General features: G+C 41.6%; 1 protein-coding gene across 6 annotated transcripts in view; it reads left to right on the plus strand.

Annotated features, from left to right (window-relative positions):
* The window catches only part of LOC115103268 (CMP-N-acetylneuraminate-beta-1,4-galactoside alpha-2,3-sialyltransferase-like), an 89,962-nt gene that overhangs the window by 11,331 nt on the left and 53,219 nt on the right, over positions 1-25,412 (plus strand). For 5 of the 6 annotated variants that reach the window (XM_029624102.2, XM_029624103.2, XM_029624101.2 and 2 more), the window contains exon 2: positions 21,916-22,064. In XM_029624102.2, the coding sequence (XP_029479962.1) occupies positions 21,956-22,064 (109 nt within the window). In that variant the 5' untranslated portion in view covers positions 21,916-21,955. Of the gene's footprint in view, positions 1-21,915; positions 22,065-25,412 lie in introns of those variants that run through there. The other variant, XM_029624105.2, reaches the window with a different exon arrangement.

A 25,412-nucleotide genomic window follows, 5' to 3' on the forward strand; every position in this document is an offset into this window, starting at 1 on the left:
GATTTGTCATTCTCATACAGTGTGACCATTTTACTCGCATATGCGCCTACATATTTTGATGTGCGACCTGGATTTTTAAAAACATTTTGGAGCACCAGTGTCCTAGAAAACTGTAGTATAGTAGCTTTAATACGCCAAATATTTGTCTCCTGAATTTTGATGCCTACATTCACATGTGCTCCTTGTAAAAAGGGTCAGTTTAGAGCCCTGTAGACAACAGTATAGATAATAGACTGAGTTGTAGCAGAAGTGTGTGTGTGCCAACTTGATGTAGGAGTTGTGCACAGCCACGCACTCATGGATGAAAAGTGTAGTTGGTCAGCGTGGTAAATGTGTTGTTGCCTACCCTCACTGCTTTGGGGCGGCTAGTAAAGAAGTCCAGGGTCCAGTTGCAGAGGGAGGTGTTCAGTCCCAGGGTCATGCGCTTAGCGATGAGCTTGGAGGGGTCTATGGTACTCAAGTGCTGAGGTGTAGTCAATGAACAGCATTCTTATGTGACTCACCACCTGGATTCAGTTTTATGTAGCAACATTTGAATTTCAGTTTTTTATTTTTTATATTGGATAAAAGTAGAGACTCAGCTACAAAATGGTATATAATTCACTACATTTTAGGAAACAATGGGAAAGTAATTCGTCGTTGAAAGTTGATAAATTTATTAACTCACTTTTGAGAACTGTAATTTTCAATGTTTTGGTACTACTGTTGGAGAGCCCTTTGTCTACACCCATTCAGCATTGTTCACACCCTCTTAAGCCTTGGCCCCACCAATCTCTTTAAGGGTTGATCCAACCGTTCTGCACTAACTTGCCAGCTACTTCCAGACATCTAAGAGAGAGAGCACAGCTCACTGAACATTACTCGCCCTATCGCTCTGTGGTTTCGCGTTCAGAGAGCACACTGGACACTGGCCAATAAGTAGGGTTGTTCCGAATGCTCTGACCTCACAACTACGGGGGCGGCAGGGTAGCCTAGTGGTTAGAGCGTTGGACTAGTAACCGGAAGGTTGCAAGTTCAAACCCCCGACCTGACAAGTTACACATCTGTCGTTCTGCCCCTGAACAGGCAGTTAACCCACTGTTCCTAGGCCGTCATTGAAAATAAGAATTTCTTCTTAACTGACTTGCCTAGTTAAATAAAGGCACCCAAGCTAACTTGATAACATCGGCTAGCTACTTCCAGACACATAATTAGAGAACACCCCACTCTGACCATTTTACTTGGCCTAGCAGAGCTGGTTAGGCTTTTTTTCATGTCATCCAGAGCATTGGTGACTAACTTCTGTTGGCAACAATTGAATTATGCTTTGTTGCCGACGTTTACTGACACCGGACATATTCAACGGGCGTTGAGCGTTAAAAAATGCATCCGTTATTCTGCGCTCTGGCACACTAAGACAAGTCTTTTGTTAAGAAATGTAGCTAGATAGCTAGCTAGGTAAACAATGACTCACAATGCATGACGTAACGTGAGTTAGTGAGCCAGCCAGCTAATGTTAGCTAGCTAGCTAACAGTACACTTTAACTTGAAATGAAAATACTTTGTCAAAATTAGTGGTGTCTTTTGTTAAGACATTGAGCTAGCTAGCTAAACAATAGACCATAATCACAATTTATGACGTTACTACCCTGCATGAATCTGCAGGTAGCTTATCAGCCAGGTTCTATGGCTGTAACTAGTCAAGCAAATGTGTCTGAGATACGAAGAATAAGATCATACACATAACGTTAGCTAGCCGACCATGCTAGCTGACAGTACACCTGAAATTAAACCACTTTCTGTCAAAATTAGAAACGTGTAATATCTGAATCTTACCAGTATACATCATGGTTGCGTCTCCTGTCTGATGCCATGGTTGCCTTAGTTTTACGATGTAATCCAGGCTGGGGTCTTCTCCTCAGCTATCATACTCTAATTCCACTGATTGCAAAACTGGGTCTTTCAGAAAGTGGAGAGCATACACATAATGTTAGTTAGCGAGCCAGCTAGCTAACAGTACACTTTAACTTGACATTAGGTTTATGCAGTTTTACTACACAATACTTTTTAAAAAAGCAGCGCTCGACACAATTACCTAGACATACCCACCAGCTCCAATAGACAGACGCATGCTATGTGATAGACCAATTCAAACCCATCTCTTGGCATGTCCAGCCCACTCATTATCTCAGCCAATCATGGCTAGCGGGAAGATCGCTCTCTCTTTCTGGGGCTTAGCCAACTGCTCGTAACTTAACAATTTTATTCGTATTTACAGATGGCATACAAATTTGATATTAAGGCACATGAAAGTTCACATGTTAGAGAAGGCATTTCTGCCAAAAAAACACATTTTGGTTAAAAATAATTAAGTTCAAACAGCTGTTTCCCAAAACCATAGTTATTAAAATGCACTTGACAATGCTTATAATCTAACGCCTGCATCAGACCATTCGTAGAACAGCTAAGTGCGTTGTTTGATGCTTTTTTGCCCTTACATGTCACTTTATACGCAAGATATCTGCTTAACATAGAATCACAGGGTTTGTCTCACTGTGACCACCGATAACTTCAGAACGAAGTTGACTACAAGTACAAAGTACAATTAATTCAAACAAGCAATGTATACAAATGTAATGGTTGATCAGTTGTCAGTATTGTGAAATATTTCTAATGTTAAGGTAAGATTTTAATTGAGAAAGCTGGTCAGAGAGCAGCTGCCTTTCAAACCCCTCAGTATCGACACATGCTCCAACGATGCCTTAGCTACTGTTGTGAGCCATGACCAGCCTTTCAAAGCATTTCATGGCTATAAATTGCTATGGGGCAATAGTCATTTAGGCCTTGGAATTCTTGGGCATGGGGACTATTGGCGGTCTACTTGAAACAAGTTAGTATTACAGACCGGGTCAGGTAGAGGTTGAAAATGTCAATAAAGACACTTGGCAGATGGTCAGACCTTGCTCTGAGTATGTGTCCTGATATTCTGTGTGGTCCCATGACCTTGGAAATGTTAACCTGTTTTAGAGGTCTTACTAGCATCGGCTACGGGGCAAGTGTGATCACTGTCGTCTGGAACAGCTGGTGCTCTCATACATGGTTCAGTGTTGCTTGCGTCAATGCGAGCATACATTTATAAAGCTGTCTTTTGAAAACTCATGCTGTACCTAACGTTATTGATACACAGTACCAGTTTGGACACAGCTCCTCATTCAAGGGTTTTTCTTTGTTTTTACATTGTAGAACAATAGTTAAGACATTAAAACTATGAAAAAACATATAGAATCATGTAGTAACCAAACAGTGTTCAACAAATCAAAATATATTTTATATTAGAGATTCTTCAATGTTGCCACCTTTTGCCTTGATTACAGCTTTGCACACTCTTGGCATTCTCTCAACCAGGTTCATGGGGAATGCTTTTCCAACAGTCTTGAAGGAGTTCCCACATATACTGAGCACTTGTTGGCTGCTTTTCCTTCACTCTGCGGTTTAACTCATCCCAAACCATATCTATTTGGTTTAGGTCTGGTGATTGTGGAGGCCAGGTCATCTGATGCAGCACTCCATCACTCCCCTTGGTCAAATAGCCTGAAGGTGTGTTTTGGGTCATTGTCCTGTTGGAAAACAAATGATCGTCCCACTAAGCGTATCGCTGCAGAATGCTGTGGTAACCATGCTGATTAAGTGTGCCTTGCATTCTAAATACAGTGGAAAGAAAGTTTGGAACCCTTTGGAATTACCTGGATTTATGCAGAAATTGGTCATAACATTTGATCTGATCTTCATCGAAGTCACAACAATAGACAAACACAGGCTGCTTAAACTAATAACACACAAACAATTATACGTTTTCATATGTTCAACAAAGAAAAATTAAAGGAGAGCCGCACACTAGGAGCTCAGATGCAATAATTGAATAACCTAATATCCAACGTTTCAACAGACAAGCTGTCTTCATCAGGATATAATGACAAATGCTGCAGGGTGACTAGTTTATATAGTGTCAAAGGACACACAAGTGTCTGTAATCATGGCCGGGTGTGGCCTGATTATTGGTTAATTGTCATATTAAAATTGCATACAAAAAAACACAAATGGATAGCATACGATCACAGATACAATTTGGCTACATAAGCCTACAAACATTTACAATGAATAGCAAAATCACAAGAATGGCTTCAGATCAAAGTCTACGTTGAGACTGAAGGGAGCAGGGGTCTTTAAATTAAAGATCCAGACAGCCTCTCGTTTGACCAAATTGTAGAGATTACCCCCTCCTAGAGAGGGTGACACGTTCGATGCCAATATAACGTAAGGAGGAAATCGAGTGGTTTGCTTCCAAAAAGTGGGCCGCAACTGGGTAAGTTAAGTTTTTGCACCTAATGGTGCTCCGAGATTCATACTTTTAATTCTCATTTTGTTTTACCCACAAATTTTTACCACAAGGACAAATGATAAGATAAATAACTGCCTTAGTGGAGCATGTGATAACACCTTTGATTGGGATCTTTTTCCCTGTTTGGGGGAGTTTGAAGGATCTATATTTATAAGTGCCATTGCATTGAGCACAGCCATTACACATGTAGTTTCCATCCAGTAGGGGTGCAACTAGATGTTGTGCAGGGATATCTTGGGGTGGTAAATCAGAGTTTACCTCTTGATTACTGCCCCGCAGGAATACGACCAAGGGAGAGTCCGAAATCACATTACCCATACTGTCATCGGATCTTGAATGTGCCAATGTTTGTGAACGATTTCATTAATTTGTTCAGAGCACGTTGAATAGCGGGTAGTTAGATCGCCAGAATGCTTCTTTTTGCGAGACTGACCTTGAAAAAGATCATGTCTCGGTTTGTTTTGAATTTTCTCAATGGCAGTATTAATCTGACCATTTTTGTACCCCCTCTCCTTGAATTTTCTTTGCATCTCAGACATATTTGGTGTCCTTTAGTAGTGGTTTCTTTGCAGCAATTCAACCAAGAAGGCCTGATTCACACAGTCTCCTCTGAACAGTTGATGTTGAGATGTGTCTATTACTTGAACTCTGAAGCATTTATTTGGGCTGCAATCTGAGGTGGAGTTAACTATAATGAACTTGTCCTCATGAGAGCCAGTTTCATCATAGCGCTTGATGGTTTTTGCGACTGCACTTGAAGAAACGTTTAAAGTTCTTGAAATGTTCCGCATTGACTGACCTTCATGTCTTAAAGTAATGATGGACTGTCATTTTTTTGCTTATTTGAGCTGTTCTTGCCATAATATGGACTTGGTCTTGTACCAAATAGGGGGTGGCAGGGTAGCCTAGTGGTTATAGCGTTGGGCTAGTAACAAAGTTCAAATCCCCTGAACAAGGCAGTTAACCCACTGTTCCTAGGCCGTCATTGAATGTCAGAACTGACTTGCCTAGTTAAATAAAGGTAAATTAAAAATAGGGCTCTTCTGTATACCACCCCTACCTTGTCACAACACAACTGATTGGCTCAAACACATAAAGAAGGAAAGAAATTCTACAAATGAACTTTTAACAAGGCACACCTGTTAATTGAAATGCATTCCAGGTGATTACCTCATGAAGCAGGTTGAGAGACTGCTAAGAGTGCGCAAAGCTGTCATCAAGGCAGGGTGGCTACTTTAAAGAATCTAAAATATATTTTGGTTCCTACATGATTCTCTGTGTTAGTTATGTAGAAAATAGTGAAAATAAATCAAACCCCTTGAATGAGTAGGTGTGTCCAAAAGTGTGACTGGTACTGTACATGCGAGTTACCATACCCTGTCTCAGGGATTGCCTCTAGGGCAATTCAGACGGCTGATTAATTAAGTACCTTTTTTTCAGAAAAATGTTTATTTTTATGATTTTGTTTTTTTAATCTGTTTTGCTTTTTGTATTGTGTATATTTTTATTACAGGGCTCATCTGTAAAAGAGACCGTGGTCTCTGCATGACTCTCTGTCAAAAGTGTTTTTGTTGAGTAACCTTGATTAGAGAACGCTGATGTGCACACTGGCTGGAATGTTCTGTTTTGACTTGACTGTTTCTGTGAGAATCAACCCAAAGCGGTGTCTGAGTCAGTTTACACTGTTTATTGAACATATGCTATGAGCAAGACCGAGAGACAGTTGAGTTATTAGTTTTTGTTTTTTATGATTAGGTGCTGCTATGAATAGTCCTCTCCTATAGAATATTCTAGTCATACCTATAGAATCAGGATACAGTATGCCTTTTCTTTTAAGCCCTGGAGAATATCTGTTGCTCTTTACATTTTATGCTGCACCGTCTTTGTTCTACTGGTTGCTGTAAAGAGTTATTATAATCTTATTTCTACACACATTCTACACAAGCCTCGCCCATAAGAGAATGCTGCCACCACAATACTTGAAAATACAGTTTTTTTTGTTTTTTTACTTTGTATTGGATTTGACCCAAACCTGTAGTTTTTCATTTAGGCCAAAAAGTTAAGTGATCTTGCAAGACACCAAAGAAATTAACGGCCTTGTTGCAAACAGAAGAGATGATTTGGAGGGGATTCTTTTAGCACAGGCTTCCTTCTTTTTCTCTTTGTCATACTGGCCATTAATGTGGAGTAAGTTTAATGTTCTTGATTCCAGATGTATTTTAAAGTATTGTGGTGGCAGCATTATGAAATGGGTATGTTTGTCACCGGGCAGGGACTGGAGTTTGTCATGATCAAAAGCCCAGGTAAAAAGTTAGAAGAAAATCATTAATGAGCTGAAGGTGAAGAGGGGAGTTGATCCTGATTTGATAACCCTCACAGATATCGTCCAATCACAATGATTTATCCAAGTACTGGAACCCAGTCACTTTTTTTCTCTCCACAGAACACCTTGGTATCCGATTGCTAAGCAACCATTTTTTAATTGTCCAGATGACACCAGTCTGTCAAAAGTTGCTAGCTCACATCTAGATTTTCAAACTAAATACATACTGCAATTCCAACCACAAAACCTATTTGCTTAGATTTTAAGCATCAGAATACAACTAGCCTAGCAAACAGCTAAATGTTTTTTATTTTGTTATTTAAATTATGAGGCTCCACATATAGTCATGGAAAATGTTATTTTCAACAACCAATGAGCAACTCATTGTCTCTGGCAATGAGATGGTGTGCCAAGGAGTGGAATGTTAGCTAAAAAGACTGCTACTCAGACTACAGACATTCAATCCCCTTCTGGATCAAGATCTGTATTGCTTTAACTACTGCCAAATATTTCCATAAAGAAACTGATAAAACACACAGGTGCAAAATCAAGGTGACTGAGAGAGACCAACAGCAAGCAAGGGATTGTGGTGATGTAGTGTCCACAACTTAAGAATATGGTATCTGAAAAGACGTTACCCAAAAGCATGATGGTGGGGACATGCTAACAGAAAGGAATGAGGTGGGTAGCTAGCTAATTGTGTCATTGTGGCAAGTATTTATGCGTACATGCATCTGATCTATTAAGTTTCATTTTTGTTCGATTATCTATTCATTAGGCCAGGGTTCACCAACTCGTGGCTTTTGGGCCAAATCTGGCCTGCCTGCAATATTATTTGCCCCCCCCAAATTAATTATGAAGATAAATAAATATATACAGTTGAAGTCGGACATTTACGTACACTTAGGTTGGATTCATTCAAACTCTTTATTTTTAACCACTCCACAAATTTCTTGTTAACAGACTATGTGAAATGTCATAATAGTGGAGAGAATGATTTATTTCAGCATACATTTTTTTCATCACATTCCCAGTGGGTCAGAAGTTTACATGCACCTAATTGGTTTTTGGTAGCATTTCCTTTAAATTTCCACAAGCTTCCCACAATAAGTTGGGTGAATTTTTGCCCATTCCTCCTGACAGAGCTGGTGTAACTGAGTTAAGTTTGTAGGCCTCCTTGCTCACACACGCATATTCAGTTCTTCCCACAAATTTTCTAGAGGAATGAGGTCAGGGCTTTGTGATGGCCATTCCAATACCTTGACTTTGCTGTCCTTAAGCCATTTTTCCAGAACTTCGGCAGTATGGTTGGGGTCATTGTCCATTTGGAAGACCCATTTGCGACCAAGCTTTAACTTCCTGACTGATGTCTTGAGATGTTGCTTCAATATATCCACATAATTTTCCACCCTCATGATGTCATCTATTTTGTGAAGTGCACCACTCCCTCCTGCAGCAAAACACCCCCACAACATGATGCTGCCACCCCTGTGCTTCACGGTTGGGATGGTGTTCTCAAGCCTCCCCAGTTTTTCTCCAAACATAACAATGGTCATTATGTCCAAACAGTTTTATTTTTGTTTCATCAGACCAGAGGACATTTCTCCAAAAAGTACGATCTTTGTCCCCATGTGCACTTGCAAACCGTAGTCTGGCTTTTTTATGGTGGTTTTGGAGCAGTGGTTTCTCTTTTGCTGAGCGGCCTTTCAGGTTATGTCGATATAGGACTGGTTTTACTGTGGATATAGACACTTTTGTACCTGTTTCCTCCAGCATCTTCAAGGTCCTTTGCTGTTCTACGATTGATTTGTACTTTTTGCACCAAAGTACGTTCATCTCTAGAAGACAGAACGCGTCTCCTTCCTGAGCGGTATGACGGCTGTTGGGTCCCATGGTGTTTATACTTGCGTACTATTGTTTGTACAGACGAATGTGGTACCTTCAGGCGTTTGGAAATTGCTCCCATGGATGAACCAGACTTGTGGAGGTCTATAACAATTTATTTTCTGAGGTTTTGGCTGATTTCTTTTGATTTTCCCATGATATCAAGCAAAGAGGCACTGAGTTTGAAGGTAGGCCTTGAAATGCATCCACAGGTACACCTCCAATTGACTCAAATTATGTCAATTAGCCTATCGGAAGCTTTTAAAGCCTTGATATAATTTTCTTGGAATTTTCCAAGCTGTTTTAAAGGCACAGTCAATTTAGTGCATGTAAACTTCTTACCCACTGGAATTGATACAGTGAATTATAAGTGAAACAATCTGTCTGTAAACAATTTTGGTAAAATGACTTGCGTCATGCACAAAGTAGATGTCTTAACCGATTTGCCAAAACTAGTTTAACAATAAATTTGTGGAGTGGTTGAAAAATGAGTTTTAATGACTCCAACCTAAGTGTGTAAACTTCCGACTTCAAATGTGTGTGTGTGACCATTTTGTGGTGCTGAAACGTAATGCTTTAACCGCAGCGCAATCAATAGGTGAACAGTGTCTTGTACTGAAAATATAGCTAAGTTATAGTTAATATAGCAACAGATGGGGAAAAAACCTATACCAGTCGAGTAATTAATTTCAACAATCTTCATTTTAATTTGACTTTACTAAACAAGGGGGCTTAATTGTAGTCTATTTCTTCTATAAAATAGCCTACCTCAGCCAGTTAAGTTGTGAGGCTCAACAGCATCTTTCACAATAATTTATTTTTATTTTCTAGGCCTATTTACAATTGCAACTCAACAAAAATGTAGCATCCTACATAAAACAATCATTAAAAGAAAAAAGCGATGTGTTGATCAGGATAGCCTGCTAATTAACGACAGAACAAACAGAAATGAATGTCAGCTTGAGACCTAAATATCCCTGGATAACCATTCACAATAATGTTAGTATTTATTAAATATAGGCCACTAAGTGACTTACTCAATGGGAAAAGTTGTCGTGTGAGATGGGTTTGATTTTGATGCGCAGGCAGTCCTCGATTGACTTATGTGAAAGCCGGTTCCTGTTGTGAGTCTATTGGGTTCATAGAGGAAAATGAGTACTTGCAGGTGTAAGTCGATCCAAACATTGTTAACACACAAAATACAAGTTTCTTTATTGTGCTGTATTCCTCTGAGCATGCCACCCACAACGCACACAAGGCTTCGGCACTCCTGAGCACATCCCTGATGTGCTGAAGTACAAGTAGCTTTCCAGATGAAAAGTCCCAATCGAACAACTCAAGCTTCTTAGTGAAGGCCTCACGTTTTTCCACCATGTCCACGGCTGTTTTCCCTCTTCCATGTAACTGCAGATGTAACCCATTTTAAGTGACAGAATATGTCAGGCCAAAAAGTTGTTTGTGTAGCTTGCAGTTAATGCTTCAATGTTTGCCTCTGTCTGGGGCAGGAAGGCCACTTTGAATCAAATCAAAGTTTATTTGTCACGTGCGCCGAATACAACAGGTGTAGTAGACCTTACGGTGAAATGCTTACTTACAGGCTCTAACCAATGGTGCGGTTAAAAAAAGGTGTGTGTGTGTGTCGGAAAGTAAAGAAATAAAACAACAGTAAAAAGACATTTGAAAAAGAGTAGCAAGGCTTTATACAGACACCTGTTAGTCAGGCTTATTGAGGTAGTATGTACATGTAGGTATCGTTAAAGTGACATTTACATTTAAGTCATTTAGCAGACGCTCTTATCCAGAGCGACTTACAAATTGGTGCATTCACCTTATGACATCCAGTGGAACAGTAGTGCATCTAAATCTTTTAAGGGGGGAGATTACTTTATCCTATCCTAGGTATTCCTTAAAGAGGTGGGGTTTCAGGTGTCTCCGGAAGGTGGTGATTGACTCCGCTGTCCTGGCATCGTGAGGGAGTTTGTTCCACCATTGGGGGGCCAGAGCAGCGAACAGTTTTGACTGGGCTGAGCGGGAACTGTACTTCCTCAGTGGTAGGGAGGCGAGCAGGCCAGAGGTGGATGAACGCAGTGCCCTTGTTTGGGTGTAGGGCCTGATCAGAGCCTGGAGGTACTGAGGTGCCGTTCCCCTCACAGCTCCGTAGGCAAGCACCATGGTCTTGTAGCGGATGCGAGCTTCAACTGGAAGCCAGTGGAGAGAGCGGAGGAGCGGGGTGACGTGAGAGAACTTGGGAAGGTTAAACACCAGACGGGCTGCGGCGTTCTGGATGAGTTGTAGGGTTTAATGGCACAGGCAGGGAGCCCAGCCAACAGCGAGTTGCAGTAATCCAGACGGGAGATGACGAGTGCCTGGATTAGGACCTGCGCCGCTTCCTGTGTGAGGCAGGGTCGTACTCTGCGGATGTTGTAGAGCATGAACCTACAGGAACGGGCCACCGCCTTGATGTTAGTTGAGAACGACAGGGTGTTGTCCAGGATCACGCCAAGGTTCTTAGCGCTCTGGGAGGAGGACACAATGGAGTTGTCAACCGTGATGGCGAGATCATGGAACGGGCAGTCCTTCCCCGGGAGGAAGAGCAGCTCCGTCTTGCCGAGGTTCAGCTTGAGGTGGTGATCCGTCATCCACACTGATATGTCTGCCAGACATGCAGAGATGCGATTCGCCACCTGGTCATCAGAAGGGGGAAAGGAGAAGATTAATTGTGTGTCGTCTGCATAGCAATGATAGGAGAGACCATGTGAGGTTATGACAGAGCCAAGTGACTTGGTGTATAGCGAGAATAGGAGAGGGCCTAGAACAGAGCCCTGGGGGACACCAGTGGTGAGAGCACGTGGTGTGGAGACGGATTCTCGCCACGCCACCTGGTAGGAGCGACCTGTCAGGTAGGACGCGATCCAAGCGTGGGCCGCGCCGGAGATGCCCAACTCGGAGAGGGTGGAGAGGAGGATCTGATTGTTCACAGTATCGAAGGCAGCCGATAGGTCTAGAAGGATGAGAGCAGAGGAGAGAGAGTTAGCTTTAGCAGTGCGGAGCGCCTCCGTGATACAGAGAAGAGCAGTCTCAGTTGAATGACTAGTCTTGAAACCTGACTGATTTGGATCAAGAAGGTCATTCTGAGAGAGATAGCGGGAGAGCTGGCCAAGGACGGCACGTTCAAGAGTTTTGGAGAGAAAAGTAAGAAGGGATACTGGTCTGTAGTTGTTGACATCGGAGGGATCGAGTGTAGGTTTTTTCAGAAGGGGTGCAACTCTCGCTCTCTTGAAGACGGAAGGGACGTAGCCAGCGGTCAGGGATGAGTTGATGAGCGAGGTGAGGTAAGGGAGAAGGTCTCCGGAAATGGTCTGGAGAAGAGAGGAGGGGATAGGGTCAAGCGGGCAGGTTGTTGGGCGGCCGGCCGTCACAAGACGCGAGATTTCATCTGGAGAGAGAGGGGAGAAAGAGGTCAGAGCACAGGGTAGGGCAGTGTGAGCAGAACCAGCGGTGTCGTTTGACTTAGCAAACGAGGATCGGATGTCGTCGACCTTTTCAAAATGGTTGACGAAGTCATCTGCAGAGTGGGAGGAGGGGGGAGGAGGATTCAGGAGGGAGGAGAAGGTTGCAAAGAGCTTCCTAGGGTTAGAGGCAGATGCTTGGAATTTAGAGTGGTAGAAAGTGGCTTTAGCAGCAGAGAGAGAAGAGGAAAATGTAGAGAGGAGGGAGTGAAAGGATGTCAGGTCCGCAGGGAGGCGAGTTTTCCTCCATTTCCGCTCGGCTGCCCGGAGCCCTGACCTATGCATATATGATGAACAGAGTAGCAGTAGCGTAAAAAGAGGGGTTGACGGGTGGTGGGACACAATGCAGATAGCCCGGTTAGCCAATGTGCGGGAGCACTGGTTGGTCGGGCCAATTTAGGTAGTATGTACATGAATGTATAGTTAAAGTGACTATGCATATAAGATAAACGGAGAGTAGCAGCAGCGTAAAAGAGGGGTTGGGGGGACACACAATGCAAATAGTCCGGCTAACCATTCGGTTACCTGTTCAGGAGTCTTATGGCTTGGGGGTAAAAACTGTTGAGATGCCTTTTTGTCCTAGACTTGGCACTCCTGTACCGCTTGCCATGCAGTAGTAGAGAGAAGTCTATGGCTGGGGTCTTCAACAATTTTCAGGGCCTTCCTCTGACACCGCCTGGTGTAGGGTAGCCTAGTGGCGGCAGGGTAGCCTAGTGGTAGCCTAGTGGTTAGAGTGTTGGACTAGTAACCGAGCTGACAAGGTACAAATCTGTCGTTCTGCCCCTGAACAGGCAGTTAACCCACTGTTCCTAGGCCGTCATTGAAAATAAGAATTTGTTCTTAACTGACTTGCCTAGTTAAATAAAGGTAAAATAAAAAAAAATAGAGGTCCTGGATGGCAGGGAGCTTTGCCCCAGTGTTGTACTGGGCCGTACGCACTACCATCTGAAGTGCCTTGCGGTCGGAGGCCGAGCAATTGCCGTACCAGGCAATGATTCAACTGGTCAGGATGCTCTCGATGTTGCAGCTGTAGAACCTTTTGAGAATCTCAGGACACATGCCAAATTGTAAGCTCCATGCTTAGAGTCAAAAATACTTTGTAAACAGCAACATTTTCATTGAAAATAAGACACTGGCTTGGTATTGGGAAAAGATGGTAAGATTGATGCATTTCTCTCTGTACGTTGTTCCTTGGCACTTCGATTTTCACTATCCACCTTTTTTCTTTTGATACTTTTTGAGAGCGACATTTTCTCTTCCTATCAAGCAAATGATTCTGATCAAATGTTGACGTAAAAAAAAGGTGTAGGCATGTTTTCCCCAACCAATCAACCCACAGAGAAATAGACTAAATAATATTTGAATGAGCGTAATCAGAAAGAAATTATGTTATTGTTACTGAATTTATTATGTAGCCTACTAATCGAATGTGTTAAACATGTTGTTCAGTTTGTAGTTTAGGCCAATTAATTGTGCTAATATTATATACTAATTTATGTTCTGGCCTGCCGACTATTAGCTCGATAAAAATTTGTCCCAAGACCAAACCTAGTTGACAAACCCTGCATTAAGCAATCATTGTTTTTTTCTCCAATAGGCCTGACATATCACCTCTTTCAAGAAACCTTCTGTTTTGATAGTTATTTTGCCTAAAACCTTTAGGCCTACCTATAGAAAAATGTAAGAACATTTACTTCCATGATCTAGCCCTGTTTATTATTAAGATTTAAAATAATTTAAAAGACCATAATTAATGTTTTGTGGAGCTTTTTATTCTAATATATTATCACACCGGTGTGTGTGTTGTGTGCACTTCCAGTAATACTGTGTATGGTACATAAACAGTATGACGTATGAAAATCTGGATACCACCTAACCCTGCCTTAGTCTTCTGAAAAATAAAACTAGGCTTCGGTTTTCAGCAGGACATTTACTCGCATGCCAAAGACACACCAGAATGACTTTCCAAGAGGTGGTAAGTTTCCAAGGGGGGTTGTGTAGACTTTCACTAGCGACTGTATATTTAGCTCTAAATGACGTGCACATGTTTTATGCTTAATTTGTAGCCTAGGCAAGACCTCAGTCTTTCCTCTACAGACTTGTTCACAGTCCTCATTTCAGGACTAAAGTCTAGACCAAGACTACACACTGTGGGATGACCAGCTTCTTCATAGGTGTCAATCAGTTGTGCGTGGCAGCAATCGTATCTGGTGGTTTTCTGGAGTTTGAGTGTGATTGTGTTGAGTAACTTTGATTAAAGAACGCTAATGTGCCCACTGGATGGAATGTTCTGTTTTGACTCGACTGTTTCTGTGAGAATCAACCCAATGCGTTGTCTGAGTCAGTTTACACCGTTAATTGAACATATGCTATGAGCAAGACCGAGAGACCAAGTTGTGTTATTGCTTGTTTTTTAATGAAATGGCGTGCTATATGAGAAGCCTAATCCTGCTATGAATTAGTCCTCTCCGATAGAATCTTCTAGTCATACCTATAGAATCAGGATACAGTATGCCTTTTCTTTTAAGCCCTGGAGAATATCTGTTGCTCTTTCCATTTTATGCTGCACCGTCTCTGTTCTACTGGTTGCTGTGAAGAGGTAATGTAATTCAGCTCTGTGCACAGTTGCCTCGCTCCACCGGGCTTTTAAAACCATCGTTAGCACATGCCCCCAGCTGTTCGGAAAGAGAAAAAATACACTGAAATGGAATTTGATTTCAGGTTCAGTTTTACATGTCACATCCCACAAATCCAAGGCATAATAATGTGTCTCCACAGGGTCTGTACTAGTATTGCACGGTATACCGAAACTTAAGTACATAAAAAAATATATATATATTTTCGGCATTAGAATTTTTTACGCTCAGTACTACTGTCAAGTGTGTCTCACGTGACTGAGAGGATCAAGACTATCAATCAGTGCAGCCCCTTTATAGAGTGAAGAGCAGAGTGCCTGTGCCACCTATTCATTCATTGCTAGAGCTGTCTGGGCTGCATTGTTAGCTCCCCCACTCATGCTGCACATAAGTTAACCCACTTGAATAATGCAACACGGCATGTAGAAATGTTGAAACTGTTCATTACAGTTTGCAAAACAGTGTCCATACAAGCTAGAAGACTTTACAAAATAAGTCTTAAAACAAGCTCAACTCAATGCATGCACTGTGAATAGACCTAGACTACATCTTGATTTACCCAGTTTACCAATCAAATAAATTATTACCTTTGAAATAAGTATATTTTGCATTGTTTTGCTTTACAAAGTACTAGGGTAGTGAATTAAGTTGAAAGTTATATTTTGTTTTTAACCAAAGTCAAATTGATCGTATAATTAATTAATGCATATATGGCTGTCTCTAAATAATAGACAAAGTCTGTTAAAAGTAATGGTATTGAGCTCAAAAGATTGCCAATGATTGAACAGGGCCTGGTTTCCCAAAAGCATCTTAAGGCTAATTTCGTTAGAACCATTGAGCTCGGACTCCCGAGATTAATCGTTAGAACCAGTCCCAGAGCAGTTGCTGAGTTTCTGTCTGGATCAAGTGCCATTCTGTGACTTGACCTAATATGCATTATTTCTTTGTTTGTGGTATCGTGATACTAAGCCAGGTACCGGTATCGAAGTTAAAATACTGGTATCGTGACACTATTCTGTGCATAATAATAGTCAATGAAGATGTTTGGAATTTGCTGGTGTGACAAAAGTGCTTTGGTGTTGGGTTACATTTTTGTTACGGTAGACATCCGGGCCGGGGTGATTTGTAAACTGCACAGAAGAGCTAAATGAATGCGATTAAGAGATGGGTTCATATCCCAGATATGGCCACCATCTCTTCACTCATCAGTGCTGCATTCAGATCTCAGGGCACGAGTGAGTGGGCATAGTGCCTCTTCCTTTGTCAAGGTGTAAACAATGTGGGAACTCGAGGTCAACCGTTTATGATTTTTCAATACTGATTTATTGGAGGACCAAAAAAGACGCTACCGATTTAATCGGCCAATCTTTTTAAAAGTGTGTGTGTGTAATGATGCCAATTACAACAATACTGAATGAACAAGGAACCCTTTCATTTTAACTTAATACATAATCTATTTAGTCTCAAATAAATAATGAAATATGTTTAAATAATGCAAAAACACAGTGTTGGAGAAGAAAGTGAAAGTGCAATATGTGCCATGTAAAAAAGCTAACGTTTAAGTTCCTTGCTCAGAACATGAGAACATATGAAAGCTGGGGGTTCCTTTTAACATGAGACTTCAATATTCCAAGGTAAGAGCTTTTAGGTTGTAGTTAATCATCAAATCAAATGTATTTTTATATAGCTGATATCAGCTGATATCTCAAAGTGCTGTACAGAAACCAAGCCTAAAACCCCAAACAGCAAGCAATGCAGGTGTTGAAGCACATTGGCTAGGAAAAACTCCCTAGAATGGCCAAAACCTAGGAAGAAACCTAGAGAGGAACCAGGCTATGAGGGGTGGCCAGTCCTGTTCTGACTGTGCCGGGTGAAGATTATAACAGAACATGGCCAAGATGTTCAAATGTTCATAAATGACCAGCATGGTCAAATAATAGGTCTGGGACAGGTAGCACGTCCGGTGAACAGGTCAGGATTCCATAGCCACAGGCAGAACAGTTGAAACTGGAGCAGCAGCACGGCCAGGTGGACTGGGGACAGCAAGGAGTCATCATGTCAGGTAGTCCTGAGGCATGGTCCTAGGGCTCCGGTCCTCAGAGAGAGAGAGAGAAAGAAAGAGAATTAGAGCGAGCATACCTAAATTCACACAGGACACCGGATAAGACAGGAGAAGTACTCCAGATATAACAAACTGACCCTAGCCCCCGACACATAAAATACTGGAGGCTGAGACAGGAGGGGTCAGGAGACACTGTGGCCCCATCCGATGATACCCTCGGACAGGGCCAAACAGGAAGGATATAACCCCACCCACTTTGCCAAAGCACAGCCCCCACACCACTAGAGGGATATCTTCAGAGCTTCCTGAGACAAGGCCGAGTATAGCCCACAAAGATCTCCGCCATGGCACAACCCAAGGGAGGGCGCCAACCCAGACAGGAAGATCACATCAGTGACTCAACCCACTCAAGTGACGCACCCCTCCTAGGGACGGCATGAAAGAGCACCAGTATGCCAGTGACTCAGCCCCGTAATAGGGTTAGAGCCAGAGAATCCCAGTGGAAAGAGTGGAACCGGCCAGGAAGAGACAGCAAGGGCAGTTCGTTGCTCCAGTGCCTTTCCGTTCACCTTCACACTCCTGGGCCAGACTACACTCAATCATATGACCCACTGAAGAGATGAGTCTTCAGTAAAGACTTAAAGGTTGAGACTGAGTTTGCGTATCTCACATGGGTAGGCAGACCATTCCATAAAAATGGAGCTCTATAGGACAAAGCCCTGCCTCCAGTTGTTTGCTTAGAAATTCTAGGGACAATTAGGAGGCCTGCGTCTTGTGACCGTAGCGTACGTGTAGGTATGTACGGCAGCACCAAATCAGAGAGATGGGTAGGAGCAAGCCCATGTAATGCTTTGTAGGTTAGCAGTAAAACCTTGAAATCAGCCCTTGCCTTGACAGGAAGCCAGTGTAGGGAGGCTAGCACTGGAGTAATATGATAATTTTTTGGGGTTCTAGTGAGAATTCTAGCAGCCATATTTATCACTAACTGAAGTTTATTTAGTGCTTTATCTGGGTAGCCAGAAAGTAGAGCATTGCAGTAGTCTAACCTAGAAGTAACGAAAGCATGGATACATTTTTCTGCATCATTTTTGGACAAAGTTTCTGATTTTTGTAATGTTAAGTAAATGGATAAAGCTGTCCTTGAAACAGTCTTGATATGTTCGTCAAAAGAGAGATCAGGGTCCAGAGTAAGGCCGAGGTCCTTCACAGTTTTATTTGAGACGACTGTACAACCATTAAGATTAATTGTCAGATTCAACAGAAGATCTCTTTTTCTTGGGACCTAGAACAAGCATCTCTGTTTTGTCAGAGTTTAAAAGTAGAAAGTTTACAGCCATCCACTTCCTTATGTCTGAAAAACAGGCTTCTGGAGAGAGCAATTTTGGGGCTTCACCATGTTTCATTGAAATGTACAGCTGTGTGTCATCCGCATAGCAGTGAAAGTTAACATTGTTTTTGAATGACATCCCCAAGAGGTAAAATATATAGTGAAAACAATAGTGGTCCTAAAACAGAACCTTGAGGAACACCGAAATTTACAGTTGATTTGTCAGAGAACAAGCCATTCAGAGACAAACTGATATCTTTCCGACAGATAAGATCTTAACCAGGCCAGAACCTGTCCGTGTAGACCAATTTGGGTTTCCAATCTCTCCAAAAGAATTTGGTGATCGACGGTATCAAAAGCAGCACTAAGGTCTAGGAGCACGAGGACAGATGCAGAGCCTCGGTCTGATGCCGTTAAAAGTCATTTACCACCTTCACAAGTGCAGTCTCAGTGCTATGATGGGGTCTAAAACCAGACTGAAGCATTTCGTATACATTGTTTGTCTTCAGGAACAGCCTTTTCTAAAAATTTGAGAGGAATGGAAGATTCGATATAGGCCGATAGTTTTTTATATTTTCTCGGTCAAGGTTTGGCTTTTTCAAGAGAGGCTTTATTACTGCCACTTTTATTGAGTTTGGTACACATCCGGTGGATAGAGAGCCGTTTATTATGTTCAATATAGGAGGGCCAAGCACAGGAAGCAGCTATTTCAGTAGTTTAGTTGGAATAGGGTCCAGTATGCAGCTTGACGGTTTAGAGGCCATGATTATTTTCATCATTGTGTCAAGAGATATAGTACTAAAACACTTGAGTGTCTCTCTTGATCCTAGGTCCGGGCAGAGTTGTACAGACTCAGGACAACTGAGCTTTGAAGGAATACGCAGATTTAAAGAGGAGTCCGTAATTTGCTTTTTACTAATCATGATCTTTTCCTCAAAGAAGTTCATGAATTTATTACTGCTGAAGTGAAAGCCATCCTCACTTGGGGAATGCTGCTTTTTAGGATTGTTCTTATTTTCCTCAATTAAGTTGGAAAAATAGGATGATTGAGCAGCAGTAAGGGCTCTTCGATACTGCACGGTACTGTCTTCCCAAGCTAGTCGGAAGACTTCCAGTTTGGTGTGGCGCCATTTCTGTTCCAATTTTCTGGAAGCTTGCTTCAGAGCTCTGGTATTTTCTGTATACCAGGGAGCTAGTTTCTTATGAGAAATGTTTTTAGGGGTGCAACTGCATCTAGGGTATTGCGCAAGGTTAAATTGAGTTTCCTCAGTTAGGTGGTTAACTGATTTTTGTCCTCTGACGTCCTTGGGTAGGCAGAGGGAGTCTGGAAGGGCATACAGGAATCTTTGTCTGTGAATTTATAGCACGACTTTTGATGCTCATTGGTTGGGGTCTAAGCAGATTATTTGTTGCAATTGCAAACGTAATAAAATGGTGGTCCGATAGTCCAGGATTATGAGGAAAAACATTAAGATCCACAACATTTATTCCATGGGACAAAACTAGGTCCAGAGTATGACTGACAGTGAGTAGGTCCAGAGACATGTTGGACAAAACCCAGTGAGTCGATGGCGCCGAAAGCCTTTTGGAGTGAGTCTATGGACTTTTCCATGTGAATATTAAACTCACCAAAAATTAGAATATTATCTGCTATGACTACAAGGTCCGATAGGAATTCAGGGAACTCAATGAGGAATGTTGTATACATATTTTTTAAACTAGGCAAGTCAGTTAAGAACAAGTTCTTATTTTCAATGACGGCCTAGGAACAGTGGGTTAACTGCCTGTTCAGGGGCAGAACGACAGATTTGTACCTTGTCAGCTCGGGGATTTGAACTTGCAACCTTCCGGTTACTAGTCAAATGCTCTAACCACTAGGCTACCCTGAGTAGGCTGCATAGATTTCATGACTAGAAGCTCAAAAGACGGAAACTTGTTTCTTTTTTTTGTAAATTGAAATTTGCTATCGTAAATGTTTGCAACACCTCCGTCTTTGCGGGATGCACGGCCGATACGGTCACTAGTGTAACCAGGAGGTGAGGCCTCATTTATCACAGTAGATTCATCAGGCTTAAGCCATGTTTCAGTCAGGCCAATCACATCAAGATTATGATCAGTGATTAGTTCATTGACTTTCACTGCCTTTGAAGTAAGGGGATTAACATTAAGTAGCCCTATTTTGAGATGTATCACCATCTCTTTCAATAATGATAGGAATGGAGGAGGTCTTTATCCTAGTGAGATTGCTTAGTCGAACACCGCCATGTTTAGTTTTGCCGAACCCAGGTCAAGGCACAGACACGGTCTCAATATAGTATTTATAGGACTATTTCTCTCTATACCATTTGTATTTCATATACCTTTGACTATTGCATGTTCTTATAGGCACTTTAGTATTGCCAGCCTAATCTCGGGAGTTGATGGGCTTGAAGTCATAAACAGCGCTGTGCTTCAAGCATTTGCTAAGAGCTGCTCACAAACGCAGTAAAGTGCTGTTTGAATGAATGCTTATGAGCCTGCTGCTGCCTACCACCGCTCAGTCGGACTGCTCTATCAAATCGTAGACTTAATTATAAACACACAGATTCGAGCCTTTGGTCATTAATATGGTCAAATCTGGATAATTTCGAGAGAAAAAAATGTACTTTTCTTTCAGTGAAATACAGAACCAACCCTAAGTCTAAATATTGCTGTTACATTGCACAACCTATGTTATAATTATGTTAAATTCTGGCAAATTAATTACGGTCTTTTTTAGGAAGAAACACAGTTCGCAGCGAGCCTGGTGACCCAAACTGTTGCATATACCCTGACTCTGCTTGCACTGAATGGAAGAGAAGTAACATCATTTCCCTAGTTTAATATTCCCTGCTAACATGCATTTATTTGAACTAAATATGCATGTTTTAAAAAATACTTCTGTGTATTGATTTTGAGAAAGGCATTTATGTTTATGATTAGGTATATTTGTACAATGAATGTACTTTTTTCGCAAATGTGCTTTTGTTAAATCATCACCCGTTTGGCAGAGTTGATGTAGGCTGTGATTCAATGATAAATTAACAGGCACCGCATTGATTATATGCAATCCAGGACAAGCTAGTTAACCAAGTAATATCAACCATGTGTAGTTTGTTTTTTATAAGGTAAGTTTTTAATGCTAGCTAGCAACTTACCCTGGCTCATTGCAGCTATAAGGTCCTTTTGACGCTGCACCCAGTGTAACAGGTGGTCAGTTTGCCACGCAGTTTCCTCATGGATTGCAATGTAATCGGCGTCCAAAAAGGCCTTTTTACTGATTATGAAAACTTGAAATCGACCATGCCGATTAATCGGTCGACCTTTAGTGGGAACCAATGGTTGGGGAGGCCAGTTGGATCATATTACCTCAGTTATGGAGAGTTTTTGAAATATAAACACGTCTGTGGCTCAGCCTAGTTGGATGTTTGCTCAGCAGGAAACGTTTTGTTGACTAATTTCAACAATTGCAGTTAAGCAGCTGACAGGCAGTGTGTGCCACCTCCTGTAACACACTGGCTTCTCATCTTCTCCCTCCCTTCATGAGCACTGAGTAATGGAAAGCTGGAACTAATAACTTGGTTTGGTGAGCCACCTTATTGTGTAATCACCTCATTGGGTAAGCTAGTCTTCGATCAGTTGTCATTTAAAGAGCGTAGATTGGGAAAGGTTTAACAGCCTAAGCCATTTCTTACAGCCAGACAGCCTATTTGCACACATTACTGACTCCTCATTTCTCTTGTACTTTCACTTCTCTGCATCTCCTGTATCCTTGTAGGTGATGTGCTGCATGGTGCCATGTGAATGACAGAACCACAATGAAGTCGTCACACAAGCTGCTGTTCGTCCTGTGCCCCATGCTGGTCCTGGGCTTCATCTACTACTCCTCTGGGAAGCTACACCTACACGTATGGGGCCAGAAGCCACGTGAGTTACACTAGACAGCCTACGCCTCTCTCCACTCATCCATCCATTTGTCTATCGTACTGTCTATGTTAGAGAGATTGCTGGTCGGTCTCCTATCTATATACTTGTCAGCCTGTTGATTTACTCCTGTCTTTCTGTGTCTGTCTCTGCTTGTCAGTCAATATCTGTGTCACTGGCCTACAGACAATACCCCCATATAATGTCAGTGGATTTATTTTTAATACAAATTAATACAAAAATGAAAAGCTGAAATGTCTTGAGTCAATAACTATTCAATGCCTTTGTTATGGCAAGCCTAAATAAGTTCAGGAGAAAACATTTGCTTAACAAGTCACATTGGGGAAGGCTGAGTTTTCATAGTTGCTACCCATTGGTCAGAAACTGGTTGAATCAATGTTGTTTCCATGTCATTTCAACCAAAGTATTCAATGTGATGATGTTGAATCAATGTGGAAAACTGATTGGATTTTTTAAAAGTCTTCAACCTCAGGGAATTTTGTCTCTTTCACCAAACTTTTAACCTAAATCCAATGACATGGTGACATTTCTTGTTGATTTCACATAGCATTCAACTCAACCAAATGTAAATCAAAACTAGACATTGAACTGTCTGTGCCCAATGGGTAGTGTTACTACAAGGACTGTGATTGGCGATGTTACTATGGCATATCAGCACACAAACTGTAAGGAAGATTTTCAAACAAAGAATTAAGGAAATGAAACTGTTTTTTTCCCCTGTAACTGAAGATTAGTTCTTAGGTTCTTATATTTGCTGGAAATCAAGATGACGAAGTCTTACACTTCCTGTTCAGAGGCCACAATGTTTCTCATGATGTTCAATGATCAGTACACAAGGTGCCTTCTGAAAGTATTCACACCCCTTGACTTTTCTATATTTTGTTGTTACAACCTGATATAATTAAGATTTTGTCACTGACCTAAACACAATACCGCATGTGAAAGTGGAATTATATATTTTACAAATTTATAAAGGAAAATCTGAAATGTCTTGAGTCAAGTATTCAACTCCTTTGGTATGGTACACCTAAATAAGATCAGGGGACTAAATGTGCTTAACAAGTTTCATGGACTCAAACTTTGTGCAATATTATATAACATAATGTCTGAATGACTACCTCATTTTTGTACCCCACACATACAATGATCTGTAATGTCCCTCAGTCGAGCATGAATTTCAAACAGATTCAACCACAAAGACCAGGGAGGTTTTCCAATGCCTCACAAAAAAGAGCACCTATTGGGAGATGGTTAAAAACAGGCATTGAATATCTTATTGAGCATGGTGAAGTTATTAATTACACTTTGGATGGTGTAGCAATACACCCAGTCACTACAACGATACAGGTGTCCTTCAAAGTTCAGTTGCTGTAGAGGAGTTCTCCCACTTAAAAAGATGAGGCCTGTAATTTTCATCATAGGTACACTTCAACTATGACAGACAAAATTAGAAAATAAATCCAGAAAATCACATTGTAGGATTTTTTAATGAATTTATTTGCAAATTATGGTGGAAAATAAGTATTTGGTCACCTACAGACAAGCAAGATTTCTGGCTCTCACAGACCTGTAACTTCTTCTTTAAGAGGCTCCTCTGTCCTCCACTCGTTACCTGTATTAATGGCACCTGTTTGAACTTGTTATCAGTATAAAAGACACCTGTCCACAACCTCAAACAGTCACACTCCAAACCCCACTATGGCCAAGACCAAAGAGCTGTCAAAGGACACCAGAAACAAAATTGTAGACCTGCACCAGGCTGGGAAGACTGAATCTGCAATAGGTAAGCAGCTTGGTTTGAAGAAATCAACTGTGGGAGCAATTATTAGGAAATGGAAGAGTTACAAGACCACTGATAATCTCCCTCGATCTGGGGCTCCACGCAAGATCTCACCCCGTGGGGTCAAAATAATCACAAGAACGGTGAGCAAAAATCACAGAACCACACGGGGGGACTTAGTGAATGACATGCAGAGCGCTGTGACCAAAGTAACAAAGCCTACCATCAGTAACACACTACGCCGCCAGGGACTCAAATCCTGCAGTGCCAGACGTGTCCCCCTGCTTAAGCCAGTACATGTCCAGGCCCGTCTGAAGTTTGCTAGAGAGTATTTGGATGATCCAGAAGAAGATTGGGAGAATGCCATATGGTCAGATGAAACCAAAATAGAACTTTTTGGTAAACTCAACTCGTCGTGTTTTGAGGACAAAGAATGTTGAGTTCCATCCAAAGACCACCATACCTACTGTGAAGCATGGGGGTGGAAACATCATGCTTTGGGGCTGTTTTTCTGCAAAGGGACCAGGACAACTGATCCTTGTAAAGGAAAGAATGAATGGGGCCATGTATCGTGAGATTTTGAGTGAAAACCTCCTTCCTTCAGCAAGGGCATTGAAGATGAAACGTGGCTGGGTCTTTCAGCATGACAATGATCCCAAACACACTGCCCGGGCAACAAAGGAGTGGCTTCGTAAGAAGCATTTCAAGGTCCTGGAGTGGCCTAGCCAGTCCTCAGATCTCAACCCCATAGAAAATCTTTGGAGGGAGTTGAAAGTCCGTGTTGCCCAGCAACAGCCCCAAAACATCACTGCTCTAGAGGAGTCCTGTATGGAGGAATGGGCCAAAATACCAGCAACCGTGTGTGAAAACCTTGTGAAGACTTACAGAAAACGTTTGACCTCTGTCATTGCCAACAAAGGGTATATAACAAAGTATTGAGAAACTTTTGTTATTGACCAAATACTTATTTTCCACCATAATTTGCAAATAAATTCATTAAAAATCATACAATGTGATTTTCTGGGTTTGATTTTCTCATTTTGTCTGTCATAGTTGAATTGTACCTATGATGAAAATTACAGGCCTCATCTTTTTAAGTGGGAGAACAATTGGTGGCTGACTAAATACTTTTTTGCCCCACTGTATATAGATTCATGCTACACACACACACACACATCACAACTGCTGCTACCAGACTTATAGTGCTCAATTTGTACACTGCCCCCATCCCCTCAATACACGTGTACATCTTGGACTATAAATAGTTCCTTCCTTCCTGTTCCTAAAATATTTATTATATTCTACTGAGACATTTACTTTATGTTCATATTATTTTATTTCTTATTGTGTCATTGTCGAAGGAACCTGCCAGTAAGGTTTCATGGACGATGTATACCATGCGTATCACATGCATACAACTAATAAACCTTGAATCTATATATGTGTGTATTGCCATTCCCTAGGTAGCCGAAGCCAATTTCTCTCATCTATTTCCTGTAGTTGATGAGGACTAAAGTTCCAGCTGCAGGGTACCACTACAGGCTGAAGGC

The sequence above is a fragment of the Oncorhynchus nerka genome, linkage group LG20 (assembly GCF_034236695.1).
Source record: "Oncorhynchus nerka isolate Pitt River linkage group LG20, Oner_Uvic_2.0, whole genome shotgun sequence".
In the NCBI taxonomy this organism is placed as follows: domain Eukaryota; kingdom Metazoa; phylum Chordata; class Actinopteri; order Salmoniformes; family Salmonidae; genus Oncorhynchus; species Oncorhynchus nerka.